The 21,461-nt window shown below is 39.0% G+C and overlaps 1 protein-coding gene across 1 annotated transcript in view; it reads left to right on the top strand.

The window, feature by feature from the left end:
* The window catches only part of Tmem236 (transmembrane protein 236), a 45,947-nt gene that overhangs the window by 1,199 nt on the left and 23,287 nt on the right, over positions 1-21,461 (top strand). Inside the window, exons 2-3 of the mRNA XM_021157085.1 lie at positions 16,124-16,196; positions 19,877-20,018. Of these exons, the coding sequence (XP_021012744.1) occupies positions 16,124-16,196; positions 19,877-20,018 (215 nt within the window). The remainder of the gene's footprint in view (positions 1-16,123; positions 16,197-19,876; positions 20,019-21,461) is intronic.

A 21,461-nucleotide genomic window follows, 5' to 3' on the forward strand; every position in this document is an offset into this window, starting at 1 on the left:
CTCCTCCTCCTCCCTCTCCTCCCCCTTCTTCTCTTTTTTCTTCCTCCTCCTTGGGCACCACCTATCATCTTTGACTGATGAGCTAGAGAACAGCCTGCTACTATTTTTTAGATCTTTAGGTCTGGTTCTCCCCCATCAGGAATTTCTTTATTTTCTTTGATAAGTTAAATTCTTTTCATTAGTAATCCTTTACTTCATGGGTGATCAATACAGAGCAAATTTGAAGAGGGAAGAGCTAAGCATTGTAACATAATTTAGAGTAGAAATGTAAAAGCCATATAATGATGTAGTAATCTTGGTAAGGATGCTGACACAGAGAGCTGAAGTATGGGTGGAGTTTACCAAGGGCTCCACAGGTATGACACTGGAGGTTACCAGGCTACTTTCTGTTCTCTAAGGACAAGGCTTCTAAGAAGTAAATTATTTTGTGGTTGGGATGAGGCAGAGACTTTCCAACCTTGGCTTGAATCTCAGTATCACCAATAGGTGTCTTAGAGGTGAACCATATACTCCAAATTCCTTTGACTTTCCAAGACTGTTAGTCGAGCAAAGGATTTGGGGCAGATAGTGGCAGTTCCAAGTGACAGTGAGAGTACAGGAAAATAGCCTACTGCAATGCCCCTGCTCAAGGCTCTTGGTTTTGTGGTTTTTTTTTTTCCTAAACCATTATATCTCCAGTACTTCATGCTCCAAATGTTACTCAGATGGCAAAATTTCCCATATAATTTATTATCAATATAATGGGTATTAAACTATAATGGCCTTTTCACAGATCCTGTATGCTGAGGGTGTTATACATGGATGTTTATCTTTCAACTGTGGATCACTTCATACAGGTGACTTACTTCAAAAAGTAGACATTGTGATGAGTGTGTTATTAGTATGCCCCAAAGGAAACTGATACTCAGGAACACTTAGCAACTTTTCCAAGGTCAGTCTACTAAGTGATAGCACTGGGCTTTGGACTTTGGCCTGTCTCAATTCATGGTTCACACTCCAACTACATTCCAAACTATCTCTGATGAACAGGCTCTCAGGCCTGGAGGCAATTGAGGTTGAGTAGAAGAGAAGTCCTTTGTTCCTAATCTTCATGGCATGGCAATTTCTCATCCCTTTTGGGATCTACTCAAACTTCGTTTTTATATCCGTTCAAATAGTCCCTGCATCTAAGGGTCCTGGTTAGTTGCTACAACTTCATCTTTCAGTATTTTCTTCTGGTCGAAACCGTCTCCCACACTTTAGTTTCTGTTTCTGGGTGAGGCTGGCCTCAGGTGCTATCAGTGGTTTTACATAGACTTCACTTTATCTGTAATTATGGTGAACTCTGCCACTATTTCCTCATGGGCTCATTCACAAACACTATCTTATAGTTACCTTCTAGGGTTGTTAAAGAGAGGAAACAGCTCATGAAAACAATTGTAGGCATTTTACACATTCAGCAAAGCTAAATTTAGACTTTATGGCAAGGTAATGAAGTTAGGTGTTGATGCCTTCACATTGTATCTGAAAAAATAGAAACTAAAAATGGAAGCTTTGTCAAGATCTATAAGCTCAGAGCTATCCAATTCTGTGCAGTTTCTTCTACTTTATGAATATCTTCCTTCCTTCCTTCCTTCCTTCCTTCCTTCCTTCCTTCCTTCCTTCCTTCCTTCCTTCCTTCCTTCCTTCCTTCCTTCCTTCCTTCCTTTCTTTCTTTCTTTCTTTCTTTCTTTCTTTCTTTCTTTCTTTCTTTCTTTCTTTCTTTCTTTCTTTCTTTCTTTCTTTCTGACTCTGAAGGCCAAGCATCATTTACTGTAATGACATTAGAATGTATTTGCCCAAAGATGTTCATTTCAGTAGTACTCATATATGATTGCCAGTGATATTTTGTAGGATCCTGTTTGTTATTTGAACATATGGGAGGCAGCACTGTGACACAATACAACTTCAAAGTTACTTTTTTCCATTTATACAAGTGCAGTCATATACAGGGTATTAAACCTTAATTGTTCCATGAATATAGCTAAAAAAAAAGTAACTGTTAATCGACATAGTAGGGATCACAAGCATTGCTATTTTCATTTATTATTTATCATTGAGTAAGTAGGTAGATAGTTGTTTATTTGAAGTTTTACAGATCCTTAAGTTCATAGGTTTGATATTGAAAAGAATCCTGGGAAAGACCACATGAACCATATGAAACTAGTCTTTAGAGAGCGAGGTACCAGAGAGCTAATCAAGAATATGTCCAACGAACAGACATGGAGTCAAATCTTAGCTTTGGCATTGGCTTATGTGAGTTATTTATATTCTCTGAGCTTTAGTTTTCTCAAGAACCAAATAGAGACAATCTGGTTTCCATTTGGGAGCATTTGGTTAACAAAACAAAACACACATAAGATTGTGCATCTGAAGTCACTGGCACAGTGCCTTGAGGCTTTATATAGATATCAGTGTTATTGACCTTCAGTTGAGATGATTATTTCCATTTAAATTGTGAACTTGTTTAATTCTTAAAGTAATCTTAAGAGATGGAATAAATCAGGCTAAAACCAAAGAAAAGCAGATGCTGACAGTGGTGCTCCTAGAATTTGAAGTATTTTGTAGGATCTCTTGTCATTTGAGCATGAGAACCCATCACATCCTCAGAAGTTACTTTTGCATTTACACAAATGCTTTGGGTTTCCTTTTCTCTGTGACCTACTGGACAGTGCTGTGAATTGACCAGGTGGCCATAATTCTCCTTTTACAAAGAGGAAACATGTCTCAGAGCTGAAGACATACACTAAGTCAACAGAAGAGACTGAACTTTCACTTGTACCAAACACTTCCTCATTCCTTTAGACTTGTTATCCTTTCTTGATTGCCTATTATCATTCCTATGGATTAGGGAGAGGCAAGATAGAATAAAAAATAAGCTACTTAAGTAAATAACTAAGTGCTTATGTCAATCTCTGAGAGAGACCCTTTTTTGGAAGTTCAGAAGGCTCACTGGGGACAGATAGCTCCGGAGGATACGTGGTATGTATGCCTAGACTGCCACAGGGTCCAGAGCTGTGTCACAGGAATTCTTCCTAGTCTTTTTCATAAGACAACTATTTCAAAATATGATGTGTCAGAAGTTTGTGGCAGTGTGAAGTTTGGAAGACCATTTTTTAAGTGACATTTTAGATTGTTGTGATTTACTGCTGTTTTATTTGCTGTTTTGCTATGGTCAAGGCAGTGGAATAAGAACAAACCATTGTTGATCACCTCCAATGTGCCATGCATACTTCTGAACATGTTAACTATGAGTAACCCTGCCTGTCCTGAAAATTGCTTTGTAGACTAAGCTGGCCTCGAACTTACAAAGATCTGTCTGCTTCTGCCTCCTGAGTGTTAGGATTAAGTCTTGCACCATCACCACCCAGCAGCTGTATCCCTCTTTAATAAGGTTTCTGAATATCAACTTTGACCCTTAAAATTCAACTTGGCAGCTGGAAGAAATCCCAAGCTCAGTATCTAAAACATCTTGTACAAGATAGATAGACCATCTGCCTCTTGTTTTTCTTTCTTTAAAATAGGGAGCTTAGTATTTTTTGTGGTTTAAATTACCAGAATGGTCTTCCTTATTTATCAGACAAAATCTCCCACTGTATGTCTTCCCTCTAATCTTCTTTCGAGACTTTATCTCCCTCTATATATCAATGAACTTGACCATGGCCAGGATTTCTGTTTATCACTCCCCCAACTTCCCTCTATCATTCCTTAAGCACATTATTCATTGTCAAAACTGTGATGTCTTTTCAGGGTGACCTCTCTGACCACACTGCATCTGTCGCAAAACCTCTCAGATAAATGAACATCTTCAGGTCACCCCATTGGGCTCAGACATGGCCCTAGCCATTCTGGTTTTGTTGCTGTTTGTTTGTTTGGGGGTTATTTGTTTGTTTGCTTTCATTTTGTAGAATCCCACCAGTCCTCCATGCCCATGGTTCCCGGGTTTATAAAGTTTAAGAAGTTTCCTTGGATGCTAGCTGGCTTTCTAATGTCTGGATATTATATCTTGATGTCCTTTTGATTCAAATACTGACTTCAACCATCAATTCAACACTACTGACTCCTTGCTTTACAACTAAGGGTCCAGTTGATTGAAACTTTTAGAAGACTTACTTCAAAGAGGGGTTTCCTCATCCTGAACTGAGGCAACACCTACAAGCCCAAAAGTGCATTTATGTCAGAGGTCATTACCTCTCTGTCTTTAGGATACTTTATACTGAACATGCATTCAGCACAGTTGAGGTGAACAGGCAAGTGAACAGGTAGTTATAGTTTTAAACCTGAATTCAGTAGTTTCCTCTCCCTCCCCAGTCTTTTTATTTATTCTTTTCTTATACAACACATCCCAACCATGGTCCTCCAGCCACCACTCTTCCTAGTATCCTCTCTCCAACTTTTCCTCTTGCCCAGATCCACTGTTCCTCTGTTTCCCTCCAGAAAAGGTCTCCCAGGGATATCAACTGAACAAGGCATAACACTATGCAATAAGACCAGGCACAAACCCTCATGTCAAAGCTGGTCAAGGCAATCCAGTAGGATGATAAAGGTTCCAAGAGCAGAAAACGAGTTAGAGGCTCCCCAACTTCTACTGTTAGGAGTCCTACAAAATCCCCAAGGTAAACAACCATAACATATATGCAGAGGAGCTAGCATAGACTCATGCAGGCTCCATGATTGCTGATTCAGTCTGTGTGAGCTCCTATGAGCCCTATGCTATACCAATCTACGAGTATAGCAGAGTATCATTAGGAATCATTTCATTATTTCATTGACTTTGGGGAGGGCAGTTGTGTTTGGTTTCACTATAGGCTTCTGGGTTGACCTGCTTCTGGTTCCTGGCTATCTATACAGTGCTAGGCATGGTCTCCCTCTCATGACTGGTGCCTCATGTTAGACCAGTCATTGGTTGGCCACTCCCACTAGTTCTGCACCACCTTTATATGAACACATCTTGCAGGCAGCATAGATTGTCAGTGAATGGTTTTGTGGTTTGCTTGGTGCCCCAGTCCCACCACTGGAAGCCTTGCCTGGTTACTGGTTCAAGCTCCATATTCTCCATTACTAGGAGTCCTCATTAGGGTCACTCTCATAAGTCCCAGAAAGTTTCCACTGTACTAGGTCTATTGTTCCACAAATGTCCCCCTCCAATTCCAATCATTTCTCCCCATACTCTGTCCCTCAGTGCCTCTGTCACTCTCCTGATCCCTCCTGGTCCCACTCCTACTTGCCCCTAGTCCACCCATATAATCTATCCAGTTTCCTCTTTCCAGGGGAATATTTGTGTAGTTTGGCTATCAGGGTATTGTGACCTCATAAAATAAATTTAGCAATGTTCCTTCTGTGTCTGTTTTGTGGAATAATTTGAGGAATATTGGCATTAACTCTCTTTGAAGGTCTGGTAGAATTCTGTGCTAATATAATCTGGCCCTGAACTCTTTTTGCTTTGGAGACTTTAATTACTGCCTCTATTTCTTTCAGGGTTATAGGTCTATTTACATTGTTTATCTGATCTTAATTTAACTTTGGTAAGTGGTATCTATGAAGGAAATTATCCATTTCTTTAAGATTTTACAATTTTGTGCAGTATATGTTTTTAGATCATGACATAAGGATTCTTGGGTTTCCTTCCTATTTATTTTTATGTCCCCTCAATTTTGTTAACTTGGATGCTTTTTCTCCATCTTTTAGTTAGTTTGAATAAGAGTTTATTCATCTTGTTGATTTTCTCAACGAGCCAACTCTTTGTTTCACTGATTCTTTACATTGTTCTCTTTGTTTCTATTTTACTCATTTCAGCCCTCAGTTTCATTGTTTCCCACTGTCTACTCCTCTTGGATGTGCTTGATTTTTTTTTGTTTGTTTGTTTTATGGTTTTCAGGAGTGCTGTTAAGTTAGTAGTATGAGATTGCTCTTCTTTCTTTATGAAGGGACTTAGTGTTATGAACTTTCCTCTTTGCATTGCTTCTATTGTGTCCCTAAAATTTGGGAATGCTGTACATTATTTTCATTAAATCTTAGCAAGTCTTTCATTTTTTGTTTATGTCTTGACTCAGTAAAGGGTTTTTCAGTTTCCTTGAGTTTGTAGGCTTTTGTTGTTTTGTTGCTGTTGAAATCAGCTTTAATCCATAATGGTATGATGGGAAGCAGATGTTTACTTCAATCTTCTTTTATCTGTTTAGACTTTTGGTCAATTTTAGAGAAAGTTCCATGAAGTGCTGAGAAGGTATATTTATTTATGTTTGGATGAAATGTTCTGTAGATATCTGTTAGGTCCATTTGGTTTACAATGTAGCTCCAGTATTTCTCTATTTTAGTTTTTGTCTGGATGACCTGTCCATAAGTGAGAGTGGGTGTTGAAGTCTCCCATTCTTAATGTGTGGGTTTGATGTATGATTTAAGTTTTAATAGTGTTTCTTTTACAGATGTGGGTGCCCAAGGAGCATAGATGTTAAGAACTGAAATGTCATTTTGGTGGATTTTTCCTTTCCTCTTTTCTTAAGAAATTTTGGATTGAAGTCTATTTTGTTAGAATCTAGAATGGCTACAATAGCTTGTTTCTTATATTTATTTGCTTGGGAAATCTTTCACCAACCCTTTACTCTGAGGTAATGTCATCGTTGATGTTAGGGTGTGCTTCTTATGTGTAGTACAAGGATAGGTCCTGTTTTGGTGTACATTCTGTTAGTCTGTGTTTTTTTATTGGGGAACTGAGACCATTGCAAGTGTTAGCTATCAATGACCAATGATCGTTAATTTCTGCTATTTTGTTGTTGTTGGTGGTGGTGGTGGTGACAGATGTGTGTGTGCTTCCCTTCTTTTGGTTTTTCTGGTGGGAGAGTATTTATTTCTTGTGTTTTCAGGATGTAGTTAATTAACCTCTTTTTCTTTCTAGTGTCTTCTGTGTAGCTGTTTTGTAGATAAATATTTTCTAAATGTCACTTTATCATGGAATACTATGTTTTCTTCATATATTGTGACTGAAAGTTTTGTTGAGTATAGTACTCTGGGTTGGGCATCAGTGGTCTTCTAGAGTCTGTAGGACACTTGTCCAGGCCTTTCTGGCTTTGAAAGCCTCCACTGAGAATTTGGGTGTAATTTTTATAGGTCAACATTTCTATGTTACTTGCTATTTTCCCCTTGCAGCTTTTAATATTCTTTCTTTGGTGTGTATGTTATTGATTGTTATTCAATGAGGGGGACTTTCTTTTCTGGTCCAGTTTATTTGGTGTTCCGTATACTTCTTTTACCTTTATAGGTATCTCCTTTAGATTAGAAAATTTTTCAATGATTTTGTTGGAAATATTTTCTATGCCTTTGAGATGGGGGATTCTTCTACTTCTTCTACTTCTATTATTCTTACATTTAGTCTTTTCATAGTGTCCCAGAGTTCTTGGATGTTTTGTGTCAGGAATTATTTAGTTTTCACATCTTTGACTGGTGTATCTATATCTACTATGCCTGAGATTCTCTCTTCCATCTCTTACATTCTGTTGGTGATGCTTGTATCTGTGGCTCCTGTTCACTTACCTAGATTTTCCACTTCTAGATTTCCCTTAGTTTGTGTTTTCTTTTTTTCTTCTATTTTTGTTTTCAGGTTTTCAATGTTTTTATTCATTTCCTTCAACTCAGTTTATTTGTTTCTTCTTTGTTCTTTCTTGGCATTCCTTAAGGGATTTACTCATTTCTTCCAATTTTTGTTTGCCTTTTCCTTGATTTCTTTAAGTGATTTAGTCACTTCTTCAAGGACCTCTATCATCTTCATAAAGTTCATTTTAAGGTCTTTTTTTTGTGCTTCAGCTCTTTTGGAATATTCAGAGTTTATTTATTGTGTTCTTATGCTTGTGTCTAGGCACCTGGCTTTGGGGTGATCTCTTGGTCTAGGGCTTTTCTTTTTTGGATGGGTGTTTTGTTCCTTGATTGCTGTTTTCTCACTGGTCTCTGGCCTGTATGGTCTGCTGTTGAGAAGGGGGCGAAGCTTCTGCCCACCTTGGCAGCTGGTAGACAACAGTGAGTGTGGGTGGGAGAAATAGGGAGAGTGTTGTAGGGGTACTGCAAGGGTAGAGGGGGGTCTGCAGGTAGGCATTCTACCTGGAGTTCTGATGTTCAGCATGGCTTCTAGTGCAGCAGGAAGTCTCCACCCTGCCTACCATTAGTTTACCCTTTCTTGATTTAACATAACTATACCAGTTTAAATGACTTCTCTATTCAGTTGAAACCTTAAGCTCTTGGTGGTGCCACTTTGAAAGTTTATAGCCTGACATGTTTCTTTGTACTTCCAGTCAAGTCACATAAAATGTCTTAGCCTAAATGATCTTTCCAGAAATTCTTCAGATTCACAATAATCTACGAGTGCACTCTAATGATTTAAGAAAAATAAGGGCTTGCATAAATAGCTATAACTTTATTTGATTTCTTTGCAATTCCCAATTTCTTAATAATACAATCCTCTTCTAACTAAACATTTACATATTAGCCATTCACTACCTGAAAGGATTGTCCCAAAATCCTTTCTGTCTGAAAGGATGTCTGTATAAAGTATGTCTGTATGCATGTCTATGTGTCGGTATGCATGTGTGTACATGCATTCTTGTGTGTGTGCCTATGTACCACCAGGGATACTCACCACCATATCCCTGGCATGTAAGATTGTCTACACACTGATATTCCTTTCCAATCTATCTCATTATACAAATTCTTCATTTAGTTGGTTTTATTGGAAAACAATTATAGGGAAATCTTTTACCACAGTAGGCACTTCCTTAAAGATTGTGGTCTACTGTAGAAATTACACAATTATGCATGGAAAATATTGATGTCATATTGACAGTAAGGGAGAGTTTTTTATTGTATGTCTGTATAAAGTATGTCTGTATGCATGTCTATGTGTCGGTATGCATATGTGTACATGCATTCTTGTGTGTGTGCCTATGTATGTATGCATGTGTGAAGCCTGGAGGTTGATGTCAGGTGTCTTCCTTTATTGTTGTCCAATTTTATTTTATTTTTTGAGAGCATCTCTCATTGAACAAGGATCTAGCTATTGTGGCTAGCAGGGATGTGGGATTCCTTTTTTTTTTTTTTTTTGTTTCTGCTGAGATAGTAAGAACACACTGCACTATCTGGCTTTTGATCTGGCTCCTCACACAACATTCCCTCATCCACTTTACAAATTATTCGTTTCTGCCCCACCCTGTATCCCTCCATCAGTTCACCATGGTGCCTTGAATGAAGCAGGTTTTCAACCTTAGGTATGTGTGGCCACAGGTTTCAGAGTAGAGAAAAGCTCACAGTGTAGACTTAATTTGAGCTGAGCTTGAAAAGAAGAGGGTAAATGATATCTCCATGGATGAGGATGGATAATGAGCTGACTGGGGAAGAAGCAGATATGTTTTAAGAAGAGGGCAAAGGCCAATGTGTTTCTAAAGGAGCCAACAGAAAGGAAAGAGCTGTGTAGCATCATAGCCATTGGGAACATGGGATTTGTAGTCAGAGCTCTGGATTAGAGCTCAATTTTTACATCCCAGTGGAGGACCTGGAATTAAAGCTTCCTCGTCAGCTTCAGTATCAGTGAGAGGCTTTTATAGGGTCTGGGTGATAGAAACACCTGTTCTCTGAAGTGCTCAGCACTCAGTAGCAACTTAGATGATAGTACAGGTGTGTTCTTGTTTGGGGAAGTTAACAGATTCATGGGAGCCTTATGGCAGGAAACTTTGATTTAATGACTTAGGGAAAAGAGAATCTTACAGGTTTCTTAGCAGAGAGTCATTTCCAAGTAAATTATCTGAGCTCCCCACCCACCAAGCTTCCTCCATGAGTAATCTCAGGGCCAAGCTTGCTGCACAAACAGGAAGTTTTAACCCATTGTGCTTGAGCTTGGTCTTCTTCTCCTGGGCTCAACTCTTGGGAGAGTCTTTTCATTGTGTTTTCAATAACCATGGCTGTTGAAGTCACGAGGCTTGTGCTTTTGCAATTGTCATGTGCCACCATGCCACAGGTCTTCTTTTCCTCTGTGCAGTATGTACATAGTGGCATCTGGTCAGTTTAAATGTAAGCACACTTTCAAAGATGCTGCTACTATTCTAGCTGAAATTTTTATCTTCTAGTGTTATGCTGCAGCATTTGAAACTTGCTAGAACAAAGTGTATAAACTTGGTGACAAAACAAAACTATTATCTCAAAATCTTAGACACTTAGGAGTCAGAAGTCAAAGAATTAGCCATGTTGCTTCCTTCTGAAGAGACCTAAGGGAGAGTGTGCTCCATGCCTATCGGGAAGTATGTAGCCATCTTGGTGGTCAGCCATCTTGGTCTTGAGTTCCATGATCACATGACATCCTTCCTGTCATTCCTCTCCAGGTATTCCCTTTGTTCATCTCTCCTTCCAGAAATTTTCCTATCATATTGATTTAAAATCTATCCTGCTATCCTATTTTAACTTAATTACTTTACTTTAATAAAGTACTTTCAATTTTTTATTGTTTCTATTCTGAGGAACTAGAAATAGAGACTCAACCATAACTGGAACACAAACTTACCCCAGAGCATACCACCATTAGAACCCTCAAACTTCACATTTGTTTGTTGCAGAAAGAACACTTACCCTGCCCTCTTTTAAAAAAGTCTTATTCATTTCAGTATCAGTTCTGTGTTCAAAGCTCATCTAAACATCATTCCAAAGTACCCCAAATCTCCATTTTATAAGGAAGACTTGGGAAAGAACTTGTCCTGGGTCAAAATTCCTCTCTATCAGTGACCCTGTGAAACCAGACAAAAAGTAGATTGTAGCACCTAAAGAGAAGGACTAAGTAAGAATGCTTGCTGCTCTTGCAGAAAATGAAAGTTCAGTTTTAAGCATCTAGCTGTAGGAGATCTGATGACCTCTTCCAGCTTTTTCAGACACACACACACAGACACACAGACACATACACACACAGACACAGACACAGACACACACACACACACACACACACACACACACGAGGGTGTCCGTAAAAAATTACAGATCTTTTAAAAAGTATGTTGCCTCCAAAATACAATGGTGGGACAAAACAGGCATCACCGATTCTTTGAGAGATAAACAGTGAACAGGAAAGGAAAAGCCATGGTTTCTGAGAACTATCCAACTGAGGTCAGAAAATTCCATTCGGTGTGAAGGCTTGAGGATGATTTTCTGTGGCTGGATGCTCTGTTCTCTGGACCCACCTTCCAGGACCACCGGGATGCTGGCTCATGGTTGGTAGCCTCTGCTCTCTGAATTCATAGAGGAAACTTCAGCTTGTACAGCCTCTGAACCAGTTAGAGCCACTCTTCCCTATTTTGGAATAACATGTTTGTAGCTAAATAGTTCTATCAGCTCACTTCCTCTCTAGAGTCCCAGAAGCCGAGCAGCCTTCTTTCATCTTAGCCCTTGTCTCTCATCTTCCACTCAAGTCCTTCTGCTGATGTGGTTCGAAGTCACAAGCCTCGATCTCCATCTTCTCTTCTGAACATATTTTTGCCACTCCTCCTCCTCTCAATATGGATGGGGCAGAAGTTTTCTAAACATTAACGGTCTAGTTTCTTTTCTGCCACAGATTTTAAAAAATGTATTGCTCCCTATAGTTAATTTTTACCACAAATAATGAGGAGAATACAGGCCTCAGCGTTGCTGTATGTGATTCATTGCTTGCAAGTTGTTGTTTGGACCAGGAAGGTTCCCATAGGCTCATGCTTTTAGCCCTTGGTTCCCTGCTGTGAAGATCATAGAAGATGGAGATCTGGGTACTGTAAATAGGTGACTAGAAGTGGAGAATGAAGAGCATATATTCCCCAGGTTCAACTCTCTGTGTCTTGTCCACTGCCATGTGAAGAATATCTACCACCCTTTTTTTTTTCTGCTGAGAGCTGTAGCCTGCTTTCTGCATCCTGATGTTTTGAAACTGTGAGCCAAAATAAATCTTCCTGTCTCGACATGGCTTCTGCCAGGTGATTTGTCACCTGTGAAGAAAAAGTAACTGATATGTAAGTTTTGTTTTCCTTGCACCAAGGTACCTGCCATCTTACAAAAGGTGCCTCCTTCCTTCCAGATCCCAATAAAGTCCTCCTTGTTTCTACCTCACACACCAGAAGCACCTTGCCAGTCAAACTTCTAGCACCTTTCTGTTCACTAAAGCATGTCTGTTTTCTCAGACCATAGACATTTTCTTTGAGCTCTGCCCAGAATCTCCTGTACCATCTACATTTCCAGCCACCTCTCCAAGGTATACTAGACTTTTCTGGTGCATCTCCCACTACTCCTTTCCCAAGCTGAGTTTGCACTGTCAGACATTTCAGCAGCATCTCTCCTGCTCAGTGGCTTACATTCTAGACATGCTAGAACAAAGTGTCCTCAGCCACATGCTATATACACCAGGTAAGTTTATTGTTCACTGGATTAGAGCCCAGAAGCCCAAGACAAAGTATCAGTTGGACTGATGCAGAAGGATCTGAGTGACCTCTCTTCCTGACCTCTGTCCTAACCTCTGTTGGGTTCAGATGGTTTTGTAGCATTCCTTGGCGAATATGGGGATCACCATGCTTTCGGCCTTTACTGCCACATGAGATTCTCCCAATGTTTCCATGTCTATTATAAAAATATTTGTCATATTGAGTTAGGAGCCATTCTAGTGATCTTATTTTAGTTGGATCATTCTGTGTTGAAAATTCCATTTCCAAATGAGGCTGTGTTCCAAGGTCCTTGGGTGTTGTGACTTCGTCATGTCTTTCAGGCAAGCACATCAGTCCATTCATGTCTTACAAATAAACTATAAGCAGGACTTAGCAGGAATTGAAGATTTCTGACACCCATTAAAGAAAACAAACATAAGTAGGGGTTAGGGTTTATTTATTAACTATTCTATTAGTACGTAGCAAATATTTTACAGTACAATACCAAACTAATAGAATAGTTAATAGATACATATCTTGTAATTGAAAGCTACTTCAATTACATGTTACATATTATGCAATTACATATATAATTACATGTTGCATATTATGTAAAATGAATGTTGGCAGCAATCTATAACACTATGTTCAGGAACTATAACTTATTATGTAATCTATTCATATGACACAACAGATGAATCAGATTCCTTAAAATCTGGTATTCAGTAGTAACTATATTGTTCCTATGACCGATTACAATTTTCAATCAAGCTTTAAGCACTCCACAACTGGGGAAGAACATCAGTAGGTAGGTACATGAATTATTGTGTTTAAAATTCCAAGAGAACTTGAATTCATTGTACATAGCTCTGTAAGAAGATTTGAGACTTATAGAATTATTTTAAAAGACTTATAGATAATTTCAATTTCATTTGTTTCGAACATTTGCATTTTATTTTTAATCAAGTATAGATTTTATCCTGAGAAGTTATTTCAGAATTCACTAGATTCTCAACTGATCATATACATAAAAAGATTCAGAAAATAGTAATCTAGATGCTGGAAACAAAGAATAAATAAGTTCAGTTTTGTGAGTTGAAGAAAGAAGAAGAGGACAAGCAACAAAGCCAGAAGAAAAGCAGCAGGATATCAGGTCATCATAAGGGTCAAATAGAGCCTGGAGAGATGGCTCAGTGGTTAAGAGCATTGACTGCTCTTCCAGGGGTTCTGAGTTCAATTCCTAGCAACTACATGGTGGCTCACAGCCATCTGTAATGGTATCCGATGCACTCTTCTGGTGTGTCTGAAGACAGCTACAGTGTACTCATATAAATAAGAGAAATCTTTTTTTTAAAAGAAGGAAATAAATAAATCTTGGATTTTATTTTTTTAAAATAAGGGTCAAGTGTACAAATCAGGCAGAGAAGAAATGTGGGGAAGGCAACCTGTGTGGGGCAGGAGATAACAGTGTGGAGACAGGAAAGCAGATGTTGCAGGGAGGCCCTAGCAAAAGGAACGGGTAGTGTGAGACTGAAGAGAAGCCAGCGAGGAGAGAAAATGAGATAAGCAGAGAGCTGGAGTGTCTGGAGTTAAGTAGGGGGAAGGTAGATCATTTTAAAAGAGGAAAAACAGGAGGAAGGATTTCTCAAAGAAAGCGTGGACTAGGGTGAGAGGGATGAGTTGTATCTCAAATGCACTGCATGTCCACCAGAGATGTCTATGATTGCAGTAAATTATACTTAAGATAAAATTTATGACTGGAACCATTTTGTGTACTGCGCAGAGGTATTAAATGCATTTGTGTTGCGGGGCAACTATCACTGTCAACCATCTGTCTATGAACCTTCTCATCTCTCAAGACTGAATCTTTGTACTGTTGTGAACAAATTCCCTATCCTTTGTCCCCAACCTCCGGTTTTTGGAGATACAGTAACAAAATGTGTTTTACATTTTAAAATGTGACTTCAGGGGAGGTGGCAAGATAGGTAAGGGTGCCAGCATGAGAAACTTAGTGTCAATCCCCAGCCCTCGTGTACAAAGCTTGGCATGACTGGATGTGTGTACTGTAACTCCAGCATTGTGGGTACACAAAGTCCAGCTGACTTGGTAAGCTTCAGGATCAGCAAGAGACCCTATTCCAAGGTATAAGGCAGAGATCAAGAGAGGAAGACACTAAATGGTTTCAAGAACGGAAGCTCTAACAGGAAACCCGTAAGGAAAAATTACAAGTAGGAGCTGACGAAGGACAAGCTCTGGTGTTAGCAGAGGTTGGGTTGGTCTTGGATTTCACAGGAAGTTGGAGAGAAAGAGGTGGTGTGTTACAATGAGTGTGGGGGAGGGGTGGTGTGTTACAGTGAGTGTGGGGGAGGGGTGGTGTGTTACAGTGAGTGTGGGGGAGGACTTTCATTATTTTTAGATATATATACATTGGACTGCCTCTTAAACTTTCAGGTAGAGATGTCTGTTAGGTGTCTAAGTCTAGAGCTGAGGGGAAAGTACAGTGTGTGTTAAGTGTCCCGGGAAAGTAGGTTAGTAATTAAAAGCATAGAAATGTGTTCAGTAATTGAGGGAGATTATTTAGAGAAGGAATAATCCTCTAGACATTCTCCTCTTTCAGAAGTCGGGTTATGAGCATGGGAACCCCAGGCATGCTTAGCTGCTGTCCCTAGCCATGGTCCTTTAGGTAGCTTCACACTAGAGGAATGTACTTCTGATCTGAGACACAAAACAAAACAATCAGTTTCCTTCTTTACATTTTATTTTATTAAAAGTACAAAATAACTAGTTCTGATATACTTATTTTAAATCCCACAGTACCCAGTGTTAGCTGGTTGTAGTGGGTACAGCTTCAGAGGGGTTTCTGTCTCCTATGTTGATTATGTTGTGTCTAAGATGGAGCTGGGATAAGAAAGACATGCAAAAGTAAGGAAGAATTATTAATACTTTGAAATATTCAATACTTCTTATACTGAGGAGCACTTTGTATGAATGTAATTAAGGTAAGGTTATAGGGAATGGAGAGATAAATATTTTATTATAACAAAAAAGCTTGTTAGGCAGGTGACATGGCTCATTGGGTAAAGTGCTTATCCCACTAGCAAGGGAACTTGAACTCCAGAACCCTCATAGGGGACCAGACTTAGTGTTTTTATGGGGAGTTAGGAGGCAGAGACAGGAGACTCCAGAAACTCATGGGTTAGTCCAGCACACCCAGCTGTAAGATAATGGGAAACCAAACCACAAACAAGGTGCAGAGGAGGATAATCCTTAAGTTATCCTCTGACCTCCACATGCATGCTCTACTGTCCCTCTGTGTGTGCACTCACACATACCCCAAAGCTCTTGTATGTGTCTTGCTAATTCAGGATGGTAAGCATCCATTTAATTCTTCCCTGTCATAAAATACATTATGATATTTATTTAATATTTCAATCACTAGTTTACTAATTATTTGGGCTATTGGGAATCCTCCCAACTGTTTGTTAGAGAAAGGAATTCTGCTTTTTTCTTTTCTTTTTTTCTGCATATTGTTACTTTTTGCCATGCTCAAACATTTGGGAAATGGAAATAGGGAAGCAGTGAGCTTCTTAGAAAAAGCTATAGATGAATGAAAGAGGAACTATAAAATTAGCAAAATGTTAACAGGAACTGTGGGCAGGCCGTGCTATGGCTGTTGCTTATTTTTTTTTCTCCTTTGCTAGGCGACCTGTTCTGGTCATGTGTGTTGTGCTCACCACTCTCCCCAGCTTCAGCTTCTCCGTAGCAGTCACCGAGGTATGCGATTCTGATTCCTTCTACTGCAAGAGCATGAGATCATAAAATGACATGGTTTTGAATTTCAAGAGAGTAGTAGACCCAAATCACTTTCTGCGGCTTACTTTACTCCAGTCTTCTTCCAAATTGATTATGTGCACATGTGCATGCCCCCCTCATTATTGTATGATAATTGTTACTTCCTTGATTTGAGGAGTAGTCTGGCATTTAGTTTTTTAAACACAAATCACTTCTGTGCTTGTGTATATGATACAAGAGTATATTGCAGAGTCAGAAAGAGTAAAGAGTAGCAGTTGATCTACATTCTTACACACTTATCTTTGCTAAATCACCCACTGATAAATAGTTTGCACATGTTAACTATGTTGATAGCCTTTTGTTTTGATGAAATATGAATTCAAAAGATTTCCAGCACACAACCAGACCATAAGTCAGGACTATCATAGGCAAAATCATAGGTTGAAAGACCCTTACTTTTTATAGAAGTCAGGAAAGACCTTACCAGTGATGTTTTAACTTGCAAGATACTGGGACAGAGAACACCATCACTTGTGGGGAGGGATGGAGAAGATGGTCCCAAGAGTTCTAATTTCAGTTCATAAAGTGATAAGAGTCCTGGGATATGGTAGCTTTTCCCTTGTTATTTCCTAAAATGTTTCACTTATTGTATAAATGTCTTTTCTTCTTTTATTAAATTCCCACTGAAGTGTCACACATAAAGAGAAACCTACTTGAAGTACAGCTGTATAGTATCAATAGAATGCCACAAAACTGATCCCTATGCAAACAAACTCAGGTCATGAAATGTAGCCTGAAGAGCTTCATCCCCACTGGCTCTGCCAGGCCTCCCTTTCCTTCCTCCCTTCACTGTGACCTCTACAACAGAGCCATTTTCCTACCTATTAGGGAATTTTCTATTAGGAGAAGTCAAATTACAACTATGCTTATTGATTCCATAATGATGATTGTCTCCTCTTTTATTCAAAAGTATGACATGAGGGTCATTCATGTGTTTATGTCCAGACACAGTAGACTTATGTTCATTGCTACAGACACAAGTATTTCATCTTGAAGCTATCATAATTCATTGATTTTGTTGTGTTGAGATTGAGCCTTTATGGGTGCTAAGTGTGTACTGTACCTCTGAGGTACACCAGCCCAGTCCAATGGTGCAGTGGTTCCATTTTAGTTGAACAGGTACTGTTCTTCTGTTGTTGCTGCTGTGTTGAGGATGAAACCTGAGGCCTTGCACACTTGAGGCAAGGACTCTGTTCGTCAGCCAGTTCCTCAGTCTGGTCAGTTCTGTTCTTTTTTTTTTTTTAATTTATTTTTTATTAGGTATTTTCCTCGTTTACATTTTCAATGCTATCCCAAAAGTCTCCCATACCCCCCCCCAATCCCTGTCAGTTCTGTTCTTGATGACAAATTCAGTTATTGCCATTTTAAGCTAATGTTTCCAGGAACTAGGTCAAACATTTTTACAGATGTGTGATGCATCAGTTGATTTAACACATAGGAGTAGAATAGATGGGTTATNTATTATACAATATCCAATCACCATACACAATCAATTATGCTAAGCAAGTATCAAAGAAGACTGTGCTGACGTCTTTCTGAAGACACCAGGAGCAGAGAATGAATGATCCCCAGACTTCCTGTTCTTTAATAGTACTTGCCCTTTGTCTTTTAGCTCATTCACGGGACAGATTTTTGAAACTTATTGGATTTTAGGATTTCATTTTTTCCAAATTAGCAAGGTTGCACATCTTTTCATCTTTGCTCATTCATCTTTGCTTATCTTTTAAAATGTATTTACAGAGTGAGCAGGTTGTATTTATGTATTTAGGACACACACACACACACACACACACACACACACACACACTGACAATTAAAGAAAAATAGACCATTTGAAAGAGAGTAAGGTGGAGAGGAGGTGACATGGGAGAATTATGAGGGAGGAGAGGGAAAGGGAAATGATGTAATTATACTATAATCTCAAAAAAAATATGAAGACTTGTTTAAAATTGATGTGAAATTACAACCCTTTTAAAATGTATGCACTGTAACATGTTCATCATAGCACTTGCTTTCACAGTTTTACTGGTGTCTTTTGATGAAAAGGTTTTGTTTTGTTTTGTTTTTCTTAAAATAGTCCAATTTGCCAACTCTTTCATCTGTGCAAAATGCTTCTAGTGAGTGAACTGAGATGACTTTTGAATCTAAAGTGTAAAGTCCTAAAGATTTCATCTCATCTTCTGGACAACGTGTTTTCCTCCTCCTCTTCTTCCTCCTTCTCCTCCTCCTCCTATTCCTCCTCCTCCTCCCCTTCCTTTGGATCCACAGTCCAGCTTTAATGAAGTGTTTTCTTATGTTGTGTTGGGATGGGATGGGTCAAGTTTTGTTTTGCTTTTTTTTTTTTTTTCCCAATGAGCTGAGTACTGTTTTGTAAAACCCAGTCCTTTGTTTCAATAGAGTCCTCTTTAAGTTGGGTGTCCATGTGAGTGACCTGTCCCCATGCTTCCTGTTTTGTCATTTTGCCTGTGTACCTTGTGCTCAGTCACACCACACAGCTTATACTTGTAGCTTTATAAGCATTCTATAGAAGCAGACGATAAAATTGCTCTATCTTCTCTTTCTTCTACATCTTTTTGCCCTTTTAATTTTCACACACATTTTAGAATGAGCATTATAATTGACTTGCTGACTGAAGTTGCAGTTTGTGGTTTTATCTTTTAAAAACATTTTTGTTTTTAGGTTTTTGTTGTCATTAGTAATTAAGAATAATATATCCCTTTGGGAGCACTTCCTCCACATATAGTCACACAGTGTATGAGAATGATGTTTAATTTTTTATTCTTAAATACAGTTTATTACTTTCTCTTGATTTGTTATGAGCTCTGAGATATCCAGGACAAGCTCGTTAGAACTGGTCATGAAGGCATCTTTGTCTTGTTACAGAGAGAAAACTTCCAATATTTCACCATGAATATGATGCATGAGTATCTTTTTTTGTTTGTTCTTTATAGAAACCATAAACAGATAAAGAAGAAAGCTAGGCTTAGCTTCCCAGGACTGTCAGAGTTCTGCTTAGCAGGGGAATCGAAAGGAATGACCCATTTCACTTTTACTGGGCACACACACACACAGATACACACACACAATTATGCACATTCATTTACAGACACAGATACATACATTCTGATTCACACACACACACATATACAGATACACACAGAAATATATACAGACACATACAGATACACACAGAGATGAGCAACACACACAGACACACACACACACACAAACACACACTGACATAGACACAGACAGACAGACAGACAGACAGACAGAAACACACACACACCCCAGAAATGAGAATCAAATCCAGAGCCTCACATCTGCTAGGCAAGAGCTCTACCAACTGAGCTATATATACTATTGTATTTTGGTATTCATTTATGGGGTTCTATTTTATATAAAACCTTGAATTAATCATTATTAGTATTTAGAAATGGTTCAAAGACTTGTGGTTCAAACCTGAAAAGCTAAAACCAGAGCTTTGAAATTTTCATTAAATAAATTTACAGTAAGTTTAACACTGTCTGAAAACTATTGACAGAGTTTAGAATGAATAAAGCAAACTGATTAAATGTGCTTATGTGGATTTCCAAAAACAGGTTCAAAAGAATATCAATGGCTCAGCTAATTTGTTGCCCGAATCCTTACCTGATCTGCCAGTATCTCTGGTTCTGTTGTCCCTGATTGTGGTTGACATTATTGAAAAACTCAGGCAATATCCTCTAAGAGGGAGTCAAAAGGGTAAGTATCCTTTCAAATATCAATACTTAAATTTTTTATTTAGTTTTTATCTTTTCTGTTATTCTGTTCCTTGATAAAATGTTTAATGACAGTGTTTCTTTTTTGCTATTTTATTTATTTACACTTCAAATGTTGTCCCTCTTCTCGGTCTCCCCTATGTAAACTCCCACTTCCTCCCCCTCTCTCCTCCACTCACCCACTCACTCCTTCCCTACTCCTCAGGCATCTCCCTTCTCTGGGGCAACAAGCCTCCACAGGCCCCCCTCCCCACACACTGATACCAGATAAGGCAGTCCTCTGTTACATGTGTATCTGGAGCCGTGGTTCCACCCATGTACATACTCTTTGGTTGGTGGTTTAGTCCCTGGGAGCTCCGAGCAGCCCACCTTGGTTGATATTGTTGTTCTTCCTATGGGGTTGCAATCCCTTTCAGCTCCTTCATTCCTTCCCCTAACTCTTTCATTGGGGCCTCTGGGCTCAGTCTGATGGCTGGCTGTGGATGTCTGCATCTGTCTTAGTCAGGTGCTGGCAGAGCCTCTCAGAGGACAGCCATACCAGTCTCCTGTCTGCAAGCACATCTTGGCATCAGCAATAGAGTAAGGGAGTTGGTGTCTGCCGATGGGTTGGGTCCCAAGGTGGGGCTCTCTCTTTTCTTCAGTCTCTGCTCCATATTCCCCACACCCCACACACACACACTATGTTTCCTTTAGATAGGAACAATTCTGGGTTAAAGATTTTGAGATGGGTGGATTGCCCCATTCTTCAACTGGAGGCCCTGTCTATCTACTAGAGGTGGTCTCTTCAGGTTCTATCTCTCTGCTGTTGGGTATTTCCACTAAATGTTATCCCCACTGGGTCCTGGGAACAGTGTGGGGCAGTGAATGGGGGAAACCACTAGCTATTCCCAGATGCCAGGGATGTAAGAGACAGGGTTTCTTAGTCACTGAGAGAAGCTTGAAAATTAAGTTATCTAGATTTAAATATTTTAAAACCTACTTTGATACCAGTCATTATTTATTTATATTTTGGTAGTGCCTATAGATTTGTAAAAATACCTAATACTAATTGTTTAATTTAATTTTTCATACCAATAAAGCTTAATGTGCACTCTAGCAAGAAAACATTATTGACATGGTAATTTTGAAATGTTCTTAAATTCTTAAATTTAGAGGAATAAAACAGTTTTGTGCCTGGTTTGGTGTCACACAGCTATATTCTTGCTGAGACTGGAGGATCAGGAGTTGGAAGCCAGCCTGAGTTAGGTAGCCAGACCCTGTCTCAAAAAACAAACAATGAAAGGAACAAAAAGGCCATTTTGTTTGAAGACCTTTGCTACAAGAATCAATGTAACACCTGTACATTCTACTTATGAGTTAGAGAATTGCATATTTTAAATTATGAATTATAAAAAAGGCAACATTCACATTAGTAAAATTGTGACAA

This window comes from Mus caroli, chromosome 2 (assembly GCF_900094665.2).
Source record: "Mus caroli chromosome 2, CAROLI_EIJ_v1.1, whole genome shotgun sequence".
NCBI classification, from domain to species: domain Eukaryota; kingdom Metazoa; phylum Chordata; class Mammalia; order Rodentia; family Muridae; genus Mus; species Mus caroli.